Genomic DNA, 18,873 nt, shown 5'->3' on the forward strand with positions numbered 1-18,873 from the left:
TGAAAAATATACGATATTTCTATAGAAAAATCGTTGGTTTTTATCGTATATTAAAATGTTATATGACTCAGATTACAAGAAGCTATAGGAACCCTCTAACATAATGTAGTTGTTTAAGTAAGCAGATACATTTTGCTAAAACTTTATGCTACAAGTTTTAATAATCACTAGCCAAAATTTTAAACATATATTTTTCTGCGTTTTTCTATTTTAGATTAATGGTATGTGTTGAAACATTTACTCAAACCATTTACCTAAGAAAATAAACATAATATTCATGACAAAATTTTGTTGTTATTTTTGAAAGTTAAAACTATTGATGTTGGGAGTTGGTTTTCATCCCAAAAATAGGTCCTGCCAATGAATATCTGCAAAACCCAAATAAATTGATTGGGTTCTCAGAATGTGAATGAGGGTATTTTGGTCATTTCGATGGACAAACCGACATAATATTTTATATATACGTGTGACACTCTGTTTTGCGAAATTGTTTAAAGAATTGATTTGACCACTTATGTCACCAAAGTGCACTTATCTTTTCGGTCAAAAGTCCTAAGATAACTCCAGAATTAAGAGTGCTTATGCTGGAGTAGTCTCAAAATGGGTGACATTTCGGGAAGTGATTGTCGGAATTGTGCGAGTGAGGACAAAACACAAGGAAAATCATGTGGTGATTTGTAGGGATGATAAACAAGTCTTTGAAGCCTCTCGGACGTAGCAAACCGACTGTCGGATATAGATGGGTTTATGGGCCTAATGAGAGGATGTAAGGCCCATTAAGGAAGGTGGCCCATTGACTGGGATTGAACATGCGGTCACTAAGAGGTGGTGGTTGGGGCGTTACAAGTGGTATCAGAACCGAACCCAAACGAGTGTGGAGTCGAGTGGGCTCACACCGTCGGGGGTGACAGTCTTGGTGCGCAACGAGGACGTTGCGATCATTTAGTGGAGATGAATTGTGACACCCCGGTTTGCGGAGAAGTTTAAAAGAATTGATTTGATCACCTATGTCACAAAAGTGCACTTATATTTTCGGTCAAGTGTCATTAGAGAACTTTAGAGTTAAGCGTGCTTGTGCTAGAGTAGTCTCAGAATGGGTGACCTTCCGGAAAGTGATTGTCGGAACTGCGCGAGTGAGAACAAAACACAAGGAAAAATCATGTGGTTATTTGTAGGGATGATAGACTTGTTGAAGCATCTCGGACGTAACAAACCGACTGTCGGATATAGATGGGTTTACGGGCCTAATGAGAGGACATAAGGCCCATTAAGGAAGGTGGGCCCATGGACTGGGATTGAACATGCGGCTCACTAAGAGGTGGTGGTTGGGGCGTTACAAGTGATATCAGAACCGAACCCACNGATTGATTAATTCCGGTGAAGACCGGTGTTGACTCCGGTGTTGACCAAAAAAAATTTCTAAAATTAAAAATTAAAAATAAGGAATTATTACNGGACGTTGCGATCATTTAGTGGAGGTGAATTGTGACACCCCGGTTTGCGGAGAAGTTTAAAAGAATTGATTTGATCACCTATGTCACAAAAGTGCACTTATATTTTCGGTCAAGTGTCATTAGAGAACTTCAGAGTTAGGCGTGCTTCTGCTNAATTTAACATATTGTAATTGTGTAAAAAAGGGTAAAAATGAAAATATTCATATGTTAAAAGTAAATATTGTTNAAGTGATTGTCGGAACTGCGCGAGTGAGAACAAAACACAAGGAAAAATCATGTGGTGATTTGTAGGGATGATAAACAAGTCTTTGAAGCCTCTCGGACGTAGCAAACCGACTGTCGGATATAGATGGGTTTACGGGCCTAATGAGAGGACGTAAAGCCCATTAAGGAAGGTAGGTCCATGGACTGGGATTGAACATGCGGCTCACTAAGAGGTGGTGGTTGGGGCGTTACAAGTGGTATCAGAACCGAACCCAAACGAGTGTGGAGTCGAGTGGGCTCACACCGTCGGGGGTGACAGTCTTGGGGCGCAACGAGGACGTTGCGTTCTGTTAGTGGAGGTGAATTGTGACACCCCGGTTTGCGGAGAAGTTTAAAAGAATTGATTTGATCACCTATGTCACAAAAATGCACTTATCTTTTCGGTCAAGTGTCCTTAAAGAACTTCAGAGTTAAGCGTGCTTCTGCCGGAGTAGTCTCAGAATGGGTGACCTTCCGGAAAGTGATTGTCGGAACTGCGCGAGTGAGAACAAAACACAGAGAAAGATCATGTGGTGATTTGTAGGGATGGTAAACAAGTCTTTGAAGCCTTTCGGACGTAGCAAACCGACCGTCGGATATGGATGGGTTCACGGGCCTAGTCAGAGGACGTGAGACCCATTAAAAAAGGTGGGCTCATGGATTGGGATTGGACATGCAACTCACTAAGAGATAGCGGTCGGGGATTTACAATAGGAACGTACAACATTCGAAAAAAGATCGAAAAACGAGAGAAAAAACCGTTAGAGAAATAATAGAGAATTGGCAGCTGACTCGTCGATTCGGTAAATTGGACTAACCACTCGAGGTCGTCTAATTTTGTAGAGCTCGGCTCTCGTCACTTTGGCTCGTCGAATTCATTTTGTAGTTTGATCTTTGACAAACCTTGACTTATATTAATAAAGAGAACCTTCGATTCTTTTCCCTCGTAAACAACTCTTTAACAATTGACTAAAAAAGAGTTACTTTTCCAATCTTTGATATAGCAATAAAAAGGGTCATATTTATAAATGTTTATGCTACATATTAATTTTGGTTTAATGAATCTAAACAGACCAAATAACAACATACTGTGTTCAATCTATATATACATTTTTGAAGAACATTTTGGGTTCTATCCTTTTATTTATACTTATNTGAAAAATATACGATATTTCTATAGAAAAATCGTTGGTTTTTATCGTATATTAAAATGTTATATGACTCAGATTACAAGAAGCTATAGGAACCCTCTAACATAATGTAGTTGTTTAAGTAAGCAGATACATTTTGCTAAAACTTTATGCTACAAGTTTTAATAATCACTAGCCAAAATTTTAAACATATATTTTTCTGCGTTTTTCTATTTTAGATTAATGGTATGTGTTGAAACATTTACTCAAACCATTTACCTAAGAAAATAAACATAATATTCATGACAAAATTTTGTTGTTATTTTTGAAAGTTAAAACTATTGATGTTGGGAGTTGGTTTTCATCCCAAAAATAGGTCCTGCCAATGAATATCTGCAAAACCCAAATAAATTGATTGGGTTCTCAGAATGTGAATGAGGGTATTTTGGTCATTTCGATGGACAAACCGACATAATATTTTATATATACGTGTGACACTCTGTTTTGCGAAATTGTTTAAAGAATTGATTTGACCACTTATGTCACCAAAGTGCACTTATCTTTTCGGTCAAAAGTCCTAAGATAACTCCAGAATTAAGAGTGCTTATGCTGGAGTAGTCTCAAAATGGGTGACATTTCGGGAAGTGATTGTCGGAATTGTGCGAGTGAGGACAAAACACAAGGAAAATCATGTGGTGATTTGTAGGGATGATAAACAAGTCTTTGAAGCCTCTCGGACGTAGCAAACCGACTGTCGGATATAGATGGGTTTATGGGCCTAATGAGAGGATGTAAGGCCCATTAAGGAAGGTGGCCCATTGACTGGGATTGAACATGCGCTCACTAAGAGGTGGTGGTTGGGGCGTTACAAGTGGTATCAGAACCGAACCCAAACGAGTGTGGAGTCGAGTGGGCTCACACCGTCGGGGGTGACAGTCTTGGGGCGCAACGAGGACGTTGCGTTCTGTTAGTGGAGGTGAATTGTGACACCCCGGTTTGCGGAGAAGTTTAAAAGAATTGATTTGATCACCTATGTCACAAAAATGCACTTATCTTTTCGGTCAAGTGTCCTTAAAGAACTTCAGAGTTAAGCGTGCTTCTGCCGGAGTAGTCTCAGAATGGGTGACCTTCCGGAAAGTGATTGTCGGAACTGCGCGAGTGAGAACAAAACACAGAGAAAGATCATGTGGTGATTTGTAGGGATGGTAAACAAGTCTTTGAAGCCTTTCGGACGTAGCAAACCGACCGTCGGATATGGATGGGTTCACGGGCCTAGTCAGAGGACGTGAGACCCATTAAAAAAGGTGGGCTCATGGATTGGGATTGGACATGCAACTCACTAAGAGATAGCGGTCGGGGATTTACAATAGGAACGTACAACATTCGAAAAAAGATCGAAAAACGAGAGAAAAAACCGTTAGAGAAATAATAGAGAATTGGCAGCTGACTCGTCGATTCGGTAAATTGGACTAACCACTCGAGGTCGTCTAATTTTGTAGAGCTCGGCTCTCGTCACTTTGGCTCGTCGAATTCATTTTGTAGTTTGATCTTTGACAAACCTTGACTTATATTAATAAAGAGAACCTTCGATTCTTTTCCCTCGTAAACAACTCTTTAACAATTGACTAAAAAAGAGTTACTTTTCCAATCTTTGATATAGCAATAAAAAGGGTCATATTTATAAATGTTTATGCTACATATTAATTTTGGTTTAATGAATCTAAACAGACCAAATAACAACATACTGTGTTCAATCTATATATACATTTTTGAAGAACATTTTGGGTTCTATCCTTTTATTTATACTTATTTACAAAGTTAGTCCCTAATTTTTTTTCCAAAAATAGAATTACTTCAGATTTTATTTCCTAAATATTTTACATTTCATTCCAAAAAAAAAATTACAGCAAAATCAATATAAAAATAGAAACTATGATATATTTAACCACATCTTCTATTGTGTTTTGAAGATATTCCATCTTTGAATCATTTGCAAACAAAAGAAACAACAATTTGATTCTCATTTTGTTTTCTAATACATGTGAGCTTTGATTCTTAACGTAAGAAAAACTTCGATTCATATTTATTTAAATATTATAATGAATATATATAAACTTAATAATATACGTAAGAAGAACTTCGATTCATATTTATTTAAATATTATAATTAATATATATAAACTTAATAATATTTTTAAAATATTACGAATATGTAAAATGAAAAAAGTTTAAAATACTATATAATATGGTTATATAGTAGATGATTAATAAAGTGGATATGTTGGAATTAATAAAATATTATTAAATTTGTGCTAACACAGGTTAAATCCTCATTTTATTATTTTCAACACTATTAATCTTAAAATATTTGACATATAAAATCAAATTGAGTTAACTAAAATTGTGTAAAATAATTAAATCATTTGGAAAAATAAGACTTAATTATAGCGTATAAATGATATTTAGATCCCTTATTGTTTTGTTTAATAATTAAAAATCAAAATATAATCTCAAACACAAAACAAAACAAACTAAATATAACATACAAATAGTCATAAAATATATTAAAGATTAAAAAATCAATATAAACATTTGCCGGAAAATTTAATTATTCTTTTATTTACAAAATATATAATATTTAATAAACAAATATAATATAAAATAGAATTAATAATAAAAATTATATGCACGTGGATTAAAATCTAGTTAAAGTGTAAAATCTCAAACATAATAAATGAATTAAAAAAAAAAAAAAAAGTAGCAGAGTCCGTCATTGATAAGATGGTTCCAAGTCTTCCAAGTTCCCAACTACCCGCCGATATGAAAGTTCATCTACCAAAGACTCTATATGAACTAGAAGGTTTTGCAACTGCATCTAAATAAATAAAAAAAAGAACAATTTCTAGAGGAGAGTTTGTAAACTTGTCGATTAATTTCCCTTTTTTTTATTTTATAATCGTGTGTATGTATTTTTTTATTTAGGTGAAATAATAACAGCTTTGCTTGAGGGTTTCAGAATCTGATCGAAGAAATCAATCTCTCTTCTGTAGTCTCTTCTTCCGTTCTCCTTCGATCTCTCTTTCGATAATTTACTGCAATCACTGAAGGAAAATGGCTGCCGTAGGTGTAGATACGAGGCGTCCTGAGTTAGCCATGGAAGAAACCTGCAACGTCAAGGGAGCCGCTGCAAAACAAGGTGAAGGGCTTAAGCAGTACTATCTTCAGCACATCCATGAGCTTCAGCGCCAGCTCCGTCAGAAGACTAACAATCTCAATCGCCTTGAAGCTCAGAGGAATGAGCTTAATTCTCGAGGTTTACTTCTTTCTTCCTTCCTTCCTTCCTTCTTTTAACCCTAATTCCCCTGAGATTTCGGGTGCTTTCAAATTTCTAAATTGTTTAGGGTTTCCGATCTGGAAGTGGTTGGGTGATGTAGTTGTGTCTTTTAAAGCCTTGATTTTTAGTTGTGTATTCAGAATTCTTAAATCTGTTTGATCCTTTAGCAAAGTATGTGGCTATCAACTGCCAAAAGAGTTGTTTCACGCGAATGTTTCTGTGGAGCATTGGCCTTTTTTTTTTTCCAGGAAATCTTAGTTCTTTCTTCACTCTCTTAACTGAGCATTGACTCGTTGGTTTCGTACTAGTCTTTATAGTTTGTAGTTTAGTTCTAAATCTCAAACTTCTTTTAACACGATTATTCTTTCTAAACTGAACAGTACGAATGCTCAGAGAAGAGTTGCAGCTGCTTCAAGAACCTGGGTCCTATGTGGGCGAAGTAGTTAAAGTGATGGGAAAAAACAAGGTCTTGGTTAAGGTATAAACTTTTGTTATATAGTATTGTGTCTATGACTAAATTAGCTTCATGATGTTTCTATTCTTGTGAACAGTAATTCGTGAACTCCCATTTTCCAGGTTCATCCAGAGGGGAAGTATGTTGTTGATATTGACAAAAGTATAGACATAACGAAAATCACCCCATCAACCAGAGTTGCTCTCCGTAATGATAGCTATGTTCTCCACCTAGTCCTGCCAAGTAAAGTAGATCCTCTGGTTAACCTTATGAAAGTTGAGAAGGTTCCAGACTCCACTTATGACATGATTGGTGGTCTTGACCAGCAAATTAAGGAAATTAAGGAGGTAACTGAAAGAAAAAACGAAACTAGTAGTCACTGGTTTGTTTATAAGCGTGTCTGTTGCTTCATGGTTTTAAGTTTTTATATAATATCTATATTGTTTTATCAGGTCATTGAGCTGCCAATCAAGCATCCTGAATTGTTTGAGTCTCTTGGAATTGCGCAGCCAAAGGTACACATGATTTTCAAAGCTTATTCTCTATATTGTGACGATGTTTTATGGGGATTAGTAAAATATGATTGCATACCTCTATCTCTAGGGTGTGTTGTTATATGGTCCACCTGGAACTGGAAAGACACTTTTGGCTCGGGCTGTTGCACATCACACTGACTGTACGTTCATCAGAGTTTCTGGTTCTGAGCTGGTCCAGAAATACATTGGAGAAGGTTCTAGAATGGTCAGAGAACTCTTTGTAATGGCAAGGTTTGTATATGCTAGTCCCTAGTTGAAATTTCCAGCATGGCAATAGTGGTTGGTAGGACAAAATATAACTGTTGATTAGATACATCGCCTAACATGTCCACAATTAGTAGCTGAAATGGACATGTGATGTTATATAAAACAGGGAAAGTGTTCTTTGTTGCTACTATTAATATGGTTCTGTCGTGTAGACGATCTCAGTGATGAATATCTTCATATAAAGTGTTCTTTGTCATTGTGCCCAGCATTTAGGCTGCAGTAATCTCCTGTGAGGAGTAAACTACAAATAGATGAGATTATTGTGTTGAACATACTTGTTCCAGTTGGCTTACATTCCTACTTCCGCTGGTTTATGGTTTTCAGGGAGCATGCACCATCAATCATCTTCATGGATGAAATTGATAGTATTGGGTCTGCTCGTATGGAATCTGGAAGTGGAAATGGTGACAGTGAAGTGCAAAGAACTATGCTTGAGCTTCTCAATCAACTTGACGGATTCGAAGCGTCAAACAAAATCAAGGTACGTGTTAAGTTTTAAAGGGGAAAAACATGAATCTGAAGGATAGGTCTGTCTTATAGTAGTCTGAATTTTGCAGACAAACTTATTGATCCTCTAAATTTACTGTTGCAGGTTTTGATGGCGACAAATCGTATTGATATTCTGGACCAAGCTCTTCTCAGGCCTGGAAGGATTGATAGGAAAATTGAATTCCCTAATCCTAATGGAGAGGTAATGCATGTGCTTCATAGAAAATGATATCAGAAGTAACCTTGCTGTGTTGTTTTTGGTGGAAAGTATGCAGAATCCTGCATAGGCACCTTATTTAGATTTTAGATACCTGAAAGATACTTCCTAAAGATGATGAAGATGTAGAGAAACTATCATTTACGGCATACAATACTTCTCTATATCCTCATGTTCATTTACCCGAATTGAGGCATGATGGCTTGAAAGATGATAGACTTTTTATCACTTGCTGCCTACAGAACGCTTGTTTGGGAATGATGTAATTTGAAAGGATCTTGGTGGTAGTCCTACCGATATAGTTTTTACATATTCTGGGATAGTATGCTTGACGAACATGTTTGGCTAATATATGTTTATAATATGTGTTGCAGTCACGTTTTGATATCTTGAAGATACACTCGAGAAAAATGAATTTGATGCGTGGAATCGATCTGAAAAAGATTGCAGAGAAGATGAATGGAGCTTCAGGTGCTGAGCTGAAGGTAAAGTGTTTATACTCCTCTGCTTCTCTCTTGCATCTCTATACAATTTGCATCTCTGTTTTATGTTTTTTGGTTATTATGATCAGGCTGTGTGCACAGAGGCGGGCATGTTTGCGCTGCGGGAGAGGAGAGTTCACGTGACACAGGAAGACTTTGAGATGGCTGTAGCGAAGGTGATGAAGAAAGACACAGAGAAGAACATGTCTCTGCGTAAGCTCTGGAAGTAGGAATCTCTTTGTTGTGTGTAGTCAAAAAGTCAAGGGAAAGCCACAGTTTCATTTCAGACTAGTGAAATTAGGGTTTTCTTTTACTTGACAGTCTGTTGTTGGTTCTGTAACTTTTTTTCGATAACTCGTTAAACGTTTCTGTGACTTTTTTTCGATAACATCGTTAAACGTTTGAAAACAAAGCTTCTACTATCTAAACACTAGTTTATATCTCCATGGTCTTTTAAGCATAAACATTCACATTTTAGAGTGTTTTTTTTTTAACTCCAAATCAGTGAGAAGAGCCTATAAAAGTTGATATACTCCTCCTGCCTGATATGATGAAAGGCTTGCGCAACACATACTAGTCAAGTGAAAAATACAAACAACTTGCTGTTCCTGGTTAATTCGGTTCGGTTTAGTTCGGTTACGCATAACAGTATTCGGTTCGGTTAATCAGATTTAATAGCCGGTTAAGGTTGGTTCGTTTCAATTGTGGTATTTTGCCGACCCCAATTTTTTCTTTTCTTACCCAGAAAGAAATATATTTAATTGAAAGAGAGAAAAAAAAAAGATGTCTTGTTGGATAATTCAAGTTTCTTTTTTCTATATAGTAATGATCTCGTCCCCTACCCTCTGTGATCTATCTTTTTGAATCTGATAAGCATATACTCGAGAGAGAGAGAGCTGTTCGATAATTTGCTACAATCACCGAGGGAATGGCCACCGTAGGAGTGGAGGCGAGGCGTCCTGAGTTGGCGAGGCGTCCTGAGTTGGCGATGGAGGAAACCTGCAACGTTAAGGGAGCGGCGGCGTCGAAACAAGGCGAAGGGCTTAAGCAATACTATTTTCAGCACATCCATGAGAACCAGCGTCAGCTCCGACATAAGACGAACAACCTTAATCGCCTCGAAGCTCAGAGGAATGAACTCAATTCTAGAGGTCTCTTCTTCCTTCTTTAATCCTAATTTCTTATGTTTTTTTTTTAAGGAATTTCGTATGGGTTTCTTTGTTAAATTGTTTGATTGGGTTTCGGATTACGTATTACTAAAATTATTTGGTGATCCTTTGGATTGAGGGTTTCCGATCTGGAAGTGATTAGATCTGAAACTTCATGGCTGTTAGTATTGTTACATTGGTGGTTCGGCTATGGCCTTTTTTTTTGAAATCCTAGTTCTTATAGAACTACTTTAGTGTTCATATTGTCTTCATGATTGAAGCTTTTCTTATTCGTCTTTATAGTATGTAGTTAATTCTAACTTTCATTCCTCGTTGTCGTTTTAAACTGAACAGTAAGAATGCTGAGAGAAGAGTTGCAACTGCTTCAAGAACCTGGGTCCTATGTGGGTGAAGTGGTAAAAGTGATGGGAAAAAATAAGGTCTTGGTTAAGGTATGAATCTGTATATTCTATTATTTAGGCTTAATTTGAATTTGAATTGTTTGCAATCATATGAACATAGCTATAATAATACTTAAAACTCCCATGTTTCAGGTTCATCCAGAGGGTAAGTATGTTGTCGATGTTGACAAAAGTATAGACATAACGAAACTCATTCCATCAACGAGAGTTGCTCTCCGTAATGATAGCTATGTTCTCCACCTGGTTCTGCCAAGTAAAGTAGATCCGCTGGTTAACCTTATGAAAGTTGAGAAGGTTCCAGACTCCACATATGACATGATTGGTGGTCTTGACCAGCAAATCAAGGAAATAAAGGAGGTATGCCTAGTGAAAGAAAATTTGAAGAAAAAAAGAGTCAATGATTTATTGGCTATCCCCTATCTTATTTTCTGCTTTTAAGTTTTATATAATATCTATATCTTTACTGGTTTATCAGGTCATTGAGCTCCCAATCAAACATCCTGAACTGTTTGAGTCTCTTGGAATTGCGCAGCCAAAGGTACACATGAATTTCAAACCGTCTTCTCTTTATTTTGATGATGCTAAGTGGATTAGAAAAAAACTCTAAAGGACACTCTTACACAGCCGCCTCTAATGATTGCATTTCTCTCTCTTTCTAGGGTGTCTTGTTATACGGTCCACCTGGAACTGGGAAGACACTATTGGCTCGGGCTGTGGCACATCACACAGACTGTACTTTCATCAGAGTTTCTGGTTCTGAGCTGGTTCAGAAATACATTGGAGAAGGTTCTAGAATGGTCAGAGAACTTTTTGTGATGGCAAGGTTTGTATATGTTTGTCCCTATTTGATGTTTCAAGTATGGTAATTGTGGTTGGTTGGAAAAAAACAGTTGACAAGAAAATCTTTTACATGTCCGTGCTTAGTAGCTGTAGTGGACATGTGCTGTTAAATAAATTGAGTAAAGTGTTTTCTGTTCCTACTATGGATATGGTAACAACATGTAGACGATCTCAAGGATGATTATCTTTATAGGTTTTCTCTCAGGATGCCTAGCATTTATGCCACTGTACAAGTCTTTGTAATGAGAAAAGTACACATAGATGAGATGATTGTGTTGAAAAATACTTTTTCTAGCTGGCTTACCTTCCTAGTACCGCTGGCTTATATTTTTCAGGGAGCATGCACCATCAATCATCTTCATGGATGAAATCGATAGTATCGGGTCTGCTCGTATGGAATCTGGAAGTGGAAATGGTGACAGTGAGGTTCAAAGGACTATGCTTGAGCTTCTCAATCAACTTGACGGATTCGAAGCGTCAAACAAAATCAAGGTACGCGTTAGGTTGTGAAGGAACAAATTGTCAGGAAGCTGAAAAGGACGAGTGCGTGGTATCGTAGTATGACTTTTTCAGACAAACTTGTTTATTCTCTTAATTGACTGTTGCAGGTTTTGATGGCGACAAATCGTATTGATATTCTGGATCAAGCTCTTCTCAGGCCTGGAAGGATTGATAGGAAAATCGAATTCCCTAATCCTAATGGAGAGGTAATGCTTGTGTTTCTTAGGAAATGATACTAGAAGTAACTTTGCTCTGTTGTTTTCGTGAAAAGAATGTGAAATTCTTCTGAAGAGGCACCTTCTTATTATATAGTATTTCAACTAGCATTTACTATAGTATAAAATACTTTTCTTTATCTCCATACTTATTTTACCCAAAATGAGGCAGGACGGTTTGGCTAATGTATGTTTATAAAATGTGTTGCAGTCACGTTTTGATATCTTGAAGATACACTCGAGGAAAATGAATTTGATGCGTGGAATCGATCTGAAAAAGATTGCAGAGAAGATGAATGGTGCTTCAGGGGCTGAGCTGAAGGTAGAATGTTTCTATTCCCCTGTTACTCTTTTGCTCTCTCCACGTTTTGCCTCTTATCTAATGATTATGGTTACTGCGGTCAGGCTGTGTGCACGGAGGCGGGTATGTTTGCGCTGCGAGAGAGGAGAGTACACGTGACACAAGAAGACTTTGAGATGGCGGTGGCCAAGGTGATGAAGAAAGACACAGAGAAGAACATGTCTCTGCGTAAGCTGTGGAAGTAGGAATCTCCTTGTTGTATGTATGTATACTCTCAACTCAAAGAGAGAGAGAGAGAGAGAGAGAGAGAGAGAGAGAGAGCCACAGAGATTCATATCAGACGTGTGATAAAAAAGTTTTCTTTACTGTATGTGGTTCTTTCTGAAACCTTCCTTTTCGGTTGGCTCTTTAGCTTTCGGAAACAAAGTAATCCATCCCCTACTTTTTAAACACTAGTTTGTAATAGTTAACATTATTGTCTTTCAACAAAGCAGTTTGAGTTTCCATTAAAACGAGCACACATAAATTTTAAGAAGAAAAAAAGGTCTGCAACTCAGACTCAGTGATACGAGATTAGAAGAGAGACCCACATAAAATTTGATTCTATCATCAGCATCATCTCCGTTGGCTTCATTATATTAATCAAACAAAATATTTTGGATATCTGACAATAAATTTTCAAAATTCAACACATCTCCAAAAACTATCCGTTATGAACATACTGTACACAAAAACCTTTATTGGTGACTACAAATGCGATAAAGAAATAAATTGATAATCAATGCTAGTATTTATTTTGTCAAAATCGACGTGTCCAGTAACTAATAAATTTAAATTTCGAATTTTCGTAAGCTTTACAAAAAAAAAAGAAATTAAAAGAAAAGGAAAAATCAATGCCAATGAATGAGAGAGTACGCGTGGACCTAAAGCTAGAATAGATCGGACGGTGGAGAAAGCTGCGTTAATAAACAAAAAAGAAGGAATCCAACGGCCAATAGTGTAGCGTCAACTCAAAGCCAAACCCTCTCCCCCAAATATTTTTGGTCTTTTAAAAACCCCCACAATCCCTCTCCTTCCTTCAATCTCCCTCTCGCCGCATCATAGAAAGCTTTCTTCTTCTTCTTCTTCTTCTTTCACACATCCGTCTGATTAATCTCTCTCTCTATCCTCCTACGATTCCGCAAACATGGTAACGATCCGCTTCTCTCTTCGTTTTTGATAGGATCAGATTACGTTTATTAGAGTTTTCTATGTCTCAGATCTCACGAGATTGCGTTGATGTTTTTTTTTTCCTAAATTGTTTGTGAATATCTTTGTTTCAGGCTCTACCAAACCAGCAGACCGTAGATTACCCTAGCTTCAAGCTCGTCATTGTTGGTGATGGTGGCACAGGTAATCTTCCCCGTACTTTTTCATCGACTAGTCCGTTGGTTTGTTTCTGATAATATCAATGGTTCTAAGCGGATCTTTCGAATCGTTTCTGTTTATAGTGGCTCAATCGATGTTTTAAGTATGGTATATTGGTGTTTGATTGTTTTTGCTAAACTCCTGATTGCTTTTTGTTGGTTGTTCAGGGAAGACTACTTTTGTCAAGAGACATCTCACTGGAGAGTTCGAGAAGAAGTATGAACGTAAGTATACCACAAAGATTGTTGTGTATTTTGCAAAATTTTCTATTCTTGCACGTTCTGATGTTTTGATCTCTGATCGATCTCCTCNTTTTGTGATGGCAAGGTTTGTATATGTTTGTCCCTATTTGATGTTTCAAGTATGGTAATTGTGGTTGGTTGGAAAAAAACAGTTGACAAGAAAATCTTTTACATGTCCGTGCTTAGTAGCTGTAGTGGACATGTGCTGTTAAATAAATTGAGTAAAGTGTTTTCTGTTCCTACTATGGATATGGTAACAACATGTAGACGATCTCAAGGATGATTATCTTTATAGGTTTTCTCTCAGGATGCCTAGCATTTATGCCACTGTACAAGTCTTTGTAATGAGAAAAGTACACATAGATGAGATGATTGTGTTGAAAAATACTTTTTCTAGCTGGCTTACCTTCCTAGTACCGCTGGCTTATATTTTTCAGGGAGCATGCACCATCAATCATCTTCATGGATGAAATCGATAGTATCGGGTCTGCTCGTATGGAATCTGGAAGTGGAAATGGTGACAGTGAGGTTCAAAGGACTATGCTTGAGCTTCTCAATCAACTTGACGGATTCGAAGCGTCAAACAAAATCAAGGTACGCGTTAGGTTGTGAAGGAACAAATTGTCAGGAAGCTGAAAAGGACGAGTGCGTGGTATCGTAGTATGACTTTTTCAGACAAACTTGTTTATTCTCTTAATTGACTGTTGCAGGTTTTGATGGCGACAAATCGTATTGATATTCTGGATCAAGCTCTTCTCAGGCCTGGAAGGATTGATAGGAAAATCGAATTCCCTAATCCTAATGGAGAGGTAATGCTTGTGTTTCTTAGGAAATGATACTAGAAGTAACTTTGCTCTGTTGTTTTCGTGAAAAGAATGTGAAATTCTTCTGAAGAGGCACCTTCTTATTATATAGTATTTCAACTAGCATTTACTATAGTATAAAATACTTTTCTTTATCTCCATACTTATTTTACCCAAAATGAGGCAGGACGGTTTGGCTAATGTATGTTTATAAAATGTGTTGCAGTCACGTTTTGATATCTTGAAGATACACTCGAGGAAAATGAATTTGATGCGTGGAATCGATCTGAAAAAGATTGCAGAGAAGATGAATGGTGCTTCAGGGGCTGAGCTGAAGGTAGAATGTTTCTATTCCCCTGTTACTCTTTTGCTCTCTCCACGTTTTGCCTCTTATCTAATGATTATGGTTACTGCGGTCAGGCTGTGTGCACGGAGGCGGGTATGTTTGCGCTGCGAGAGAGGAGAGTACACGTGACACAAGAAGACTTTGAGATGGCGGTGGCCAAGGTGATGAAGAAAGACACAGAGAAGAACATGTCTCTGCGTAAGCTGTGGAAGTAGGAATCTCCTTGTTGTATGTATGTATACTCTCAACTCAAAGAGAGAGAGAGAGAGAGAGAGAGAGAGAGAGAGAGAGCCACAGAGATTCATATCAGACGTGTGATAAAAAAGTTTTCTTTACTGTATGTGGTTCTTTCTGAAACCTTCCTTTTCGGTTGGCTCTTTAGCTTTCGGAAACAAAGTAATCCATCCCCTACTTTTTAAACACTAGTTTGTAATAGTTAACATTATTGTCTTTCAACAAAGCAGTTTGAGTTTCCATTAAAACGAGCACACATAAATTTTAAGAAGAAAAAAAGGTCTGCAACTCAGACTCAGTGATACGAGATTAGAAGAGAGACCCACATAAAATTTGATTCTATCATCAGCATCATCTCCGTTGGCTTCATTATATTAATCAAACAAAATATTTTGGATATCTGACAATAAATTTTCAAAATTCAACACATCTCCAAAAACTATCCGTTATGAACATACTGTACACAAAAACCTTTATTGGTGACTACAAATGCGATAAAGAAATAAATTGATAATCAATGCTAGTATTTATTTTGTCAAAATCGACGTGTCCAGTAACTAATAAATTTAAATTTCGAATTTTCGTAAGCTTTACAAAAAAAAAAGAAATTAAAAGAAAAGGAAAAATCAATGCCAATGAATGAGAGAGTACGCGTGGACCTAAAGCTAGAATAGATCGGACGGTGGAGAAAGCTGCGTTAATAAACAAAAAAGAAGGAATCCAACGGCCAATAGTGTAGCGTCAACTCAAAGCCAAACCCTCTCCCCCAAATATTTTTGGTCTTTTAAAAACCCCCACAATCCCTCTCCTTCCTTCAATCTCCCTCTCGCCGCATCATAGAAAGCTTTCTTCTTCTTCTTCTTCTTCTTTCACACATCCGTCTGATTAATCTCTCTCTCTATCCTCCTACGATTCCGCAAACATGGTAACGATCCGCTTCTCTCTTCGTTTTTGATAGGATCAGATTACGTTTATTAGAGTTTTCTATGTCTCAGATCTCACGAGATTGCGTTGATGTTTTTTTTTTCCTAAATTGTTTGTGAATATCTTTGTTTCAGGCTCTACCAAACCAGCAGACCGTAGATTACCCTAGCTTCAAGCTCGTCATTGTTGGTGATGGTGGCACAGGTAATCTTCCCCGTACTTTTTCATCGACTAGTCCGTTGGTTTGTTTCTGATAATATCAATGGTTCTAAGCGGATCTTTCGAATCGTTTCTGTTTATAGTGGCTCAATCGATGTTTTAAGTATGGTATATTGGTGTTTGATTGTTTTTGCTAAACTCCTGATTGCTTTTTGTTGGTTGTTCAGGGAAGACTACTTTTGTCAAGAGACATCTCACTGGAGAGTTCGAGAAGAAGTATGAACGTAAGTATACCACAAAGATTGTTGTGTATTTTGCAAAATTTTCTATTCTTGCACGTTCTGATGTTTTGATCTCTGATCGATCTCCTCTGTTGCAGCTACCATTGGTGTGGAGGTTCATCCTTTGGATTTCTTCACAAACTGTGGCAAGATCCGTTTCTACTGCTGGGACACTGCTGGTCAAGAGAAGTTTGGTGGCCTTAGGGATGGATACTAGTAAGTTTACTTTCCCTATTTCCTAAGATCTGGTTTTGTATGTTGTTCAACCAATCATCACTTATTGTCACAGTTAATAGGTGAAAGTGCTTAGTGTTCAATATTTAGTATGAGTAGTTATGGTGTGAAACTCAAGAAGGAACTTGCTTGCTGTTTCTGCAACTGATGTTCTCTTCCTGAATAATGGTTGATTTGATGATTCCATTTGAATATGTATCTAATCTTTGATTTTCTTGCAGCATCCATGGTCAATGCGCCATCATAATGTTTGACGTCACAGCAAGGCTCACATACAAGAACGTTCCGACTTGGCACCGTGATCTTTGCAGGGTGTGTGAAAATATCCCGATCGTTCTGTGCGGGAACAAAGTCGATGTGAAGAACAGGCAAGTGAAGGCAAAGCAGGTCACATTCCACAGGAAGAAGAATCTGCAGTACTATGAGATTTCTGCAAAGAGCAACTACAACTTCGAGAAGCCCTTCTTGTACCTTGCTAGGAAGCTCGCCGGGGACCAAAACCTTCACTTTGTGGAGACGCCAGCTCTTGCTCCACCAGAGGTTCACATTGACATTGCTGATCAGCAAAAGAACGAGGCTGAGCTCTTACAGGCTGCTGCTCAGCCACTCCCTGATGATGATGATGATGTCTTTGAGTAAATCCTTCTGAATCGTCTGCTGCTGTGGGAAGCTCTCTTGCNGTCTTTGTAATGAGAAAAGTACACATAGATGAGATGATTGTGTTGAAAAATACTTTTTCTAGCTGGCTTACCTTCCTAGTACCGCTGGCTTATATTTTTCAGGGAGCATGCACCATCAATCATCTTCATGGATGAAATCGATAGTATCGGGTCTGCTCGTATGGAATCTGGAAGTGGAAATGGTGACAGTGAGGTTCAAAGGACTATGCTTGAGCTTCTCAATCAACTTGACGGATTCGAAGCGTCAAACAAAATCAAGGTACGCGTTAGGTTGTGAAGGAACAAATTGTCAGGAAGCTGAAAAGGACGAGTGCGTGGTATCGTAGTATGACTTTTTCAGACAAACTTGTTTATTCTCTTAATTGACTGTTGCAGGTTTTGATGGCGACAAATCGTATTGATATTCTGGATCAAGCTCTTCTCAGGCCTGGAAGGATTGATAGGAAAATCGAATTCCCTAATCCTAATGGAGAGGTAATGCTTGTGTTTCTTAGGAAATGATACTAGAAGTAACTTTGCTCTGTTGTTTTCGTGAAAAGAATGTGAAATTCTTCTGAAGAGGCACCTTCTTATTATATAGTATTTCAACTAGCATTTACTATAGTATAAAATACTTTTCTTTATCTCCATACTTATTTTACCCAAAATGAGGCAGGACGGTTTGGCTAATGTATGTTTATAAAATGTGTTGCAGTCACGTTTTGATATCTTGAAGATACACTCGAGGAAAATGAATTTGATGCGTGGAATCGATCTGAAAAAGATTGCAGAGAAGATGAATGGTGCTTCAGGGGCTGAGCTGAAGGTAGAATGTTTCTATTCCCCTGTTACTCTTTTGCTCTCTCCACGTTTTGCCTCTTATCTAATGATTATGGTTACTGCGGTCAGGCTGTGTGCACGGAGGCGGGTATGTTTGCGCTGCGAGAGAGGAGAGTACACGTGACACAAGAAGACTTTGAGATGGCGGTGGCCAAGGTGATGAAGAAAGACACAGAGAAGAACATGTCTCTGCGTAAGCTGTGGAAGTAGGAATCTCCTTGTTGTATGTATGTATACTCTCAACTCAAAGAGAGAGAGAGAGAGAGAGAGAGAGAGAGAGAGAGAGCCACAGAGATTCATATCAGACGTGTGATAAAAAAGTTTTCTTTACTGTATGTGGTTCTTTCTGAAACCTTCCTTTTCGGTTGGCTCTTTAGCTTTCGGAAACAAAGTAATCCATCCCCTACTTTTTAAACACTAGTTTGTAATAGTTAACATTATTGTCTTTCAACAAAGCAGTTTGAGTTTCCATTAAAACGAGCACACATAAATTTTAAGAAGAAAAAAAGGTCTGCAACTCAGACTCAGTGATACGAGATTAGAAGAGAGACCCACATAAAATTTGATTCTATCATCAGCATCATCTCCGTTGGCTTCATTATATTAATCAAACAAAATATTTTGGATATCTGACAATAAATTTTCAAAATTCAACACATCTCCAAAAACTATCCGTTATGAACATACTGTACACAAAAACCTTTATTGGTG

At 37.6% G+C, this 18,873-nt stretch overlaps 5 protein-coding genes across 6 annotated transcripts; all 5 read left to right on the forward strand.

Moving 5' to 3' along the window:
- LOC104706336 (26S protease regulatory subunit 8 homolog A) lies at positions 5,761-9,034 on the forward strand. The gene is made up of 9 exons (XM_010422524.2): positions 5,761-6,140; positions 6,542-6,639; positions 6,738-6,962; positions 7,068-7,130; positions 7,219-7,382; positions 7,743-7,899; positions 8,011-8,109; positions 8,499-8,609; positions 8,696-9,034. The coding sequence occupies exons 1-9, from the start codon at positions 5,939-5,941 to the stop codon at positions 8,834-8,836; spliced, it is 1,260 nt and encodes a 419-aa protein (XP_010420826.1). The 5' UTR covers positions 5,761-5,938; the 3' UTR covers positions 8,837-9,034.
- LOC104706337 (26S protease regulatory subunit 8 homolog A-like) lies at positions 9,391-12,488 on the forward strand. Its single transcript, XM_010422525.2, has 9 exons — positions 9,391-9,757; positions 10,109-10,206; positions 10,309-10,533; positions 10,652-10,714; positions 10,836-10,999; positions 11,352-11,508; positions 11,625-11,723; positions 11,944-12,054; positions 12,138-12,488. Exons 1-9 carry the CDS (start codon positions 9,535-9,537, stop codon positions 12,276-12,278), a joined length of 1,281 nt encoding a protein of 426 aa, XP_010420827.1. The 5' UTR covers positions 9,391-9,534; the 3' UTR covers positions 12,279-12,488.
- LOC104706340 (GTP-binding nuclear protein Ran-1) lies at positions 13,104-17,336 on the forward strand. 2 transcript variants are annotated; one of them, XM_010422529.2, is made up of 5 exons: positions 13,104-13,222; positions 13,356-13,425; positions 13,608-13,664; positions 16,528-16,645; positions 16,885-17,336. In XM_010422529.2, the coding sequence occupies exons 1-5, from the start codon at positions 13,220-13,222 to the stop codon at positions 17,300-17,302; spliced, it is 666 nt and encodes a 221-aa protein (XP_010420831.1). In that variant the 5' UTR covers positions 13,104-13,219; the 3' UTR covers positions 17,303-17,336. The 2 variants fall into 2 exon arrangements, with proteins under 2 accessions (XP_010420831.1, XP_019083900.1); XM_019228355.1 differs by lacking the exons at positions 13,104-13,222; positions 13,356-13,425; positions 13,608-13,664 and adding exons at positions 15,873-15,990; positions 16,124-16,193; positions 16,376-16,432.
- LOC104706341 (26S protease regulatory subunit 8 homolog B-like) lies at positions 13,756-15,256 on the forward strand. Its single transcript, XM_010422530.2, has 5 exons — positions 13,756-13,767; positions 14,120-14,276; positions 14,393-14,491; positions 14,712-14,822; positions 14,906-15,256. The coding sequence occupies exons 1-5, from the start codon at positions 13,760-13,762 to the stop codon at positions 15,044-15,046; spliced, it is 516 nt and encodes a 171-aa protein (XP_010420832.1). The 5' UTR covers positions 13,756-13,759; the 3' UTR covers positions 15,047-15,256.
- LOC104706339 (26S protease regulatory subunit 8 homolog B-like) lies at positions 17,415-18,582 on the forward strand. Its single transcript, XM_010422527.2, has 4 exons — positions 17,415-17,602; positions 17,719-17,817; positions 18,038-18,148; positions 18,232-18,582. The coding sequence occupies exons 1-4, from the start codon at positions 17,471-17,473 to the stop codon at positions 18,370-18,372; spliced, it is 483 nt and encodes a 160-aa protein (XP_010420829.1). The 5' UTR covers positions 17,415-17,470; the 3' UTR covers positions 18,373-18,582.

Source organism: Camelina sativa, chromosome 8, assembly GCF_000633955.1.
Source record: "Camelina sativa cultivar DH55 chromosome 8, Cs, whole genome shotgun sequence".
Lineage (NCBI taxonomy): Eukaryota > Viridiplantae > Streptophyta > Magnoliopsida > Brassicales > Brassicaceae > Camelina > Camelina sativa.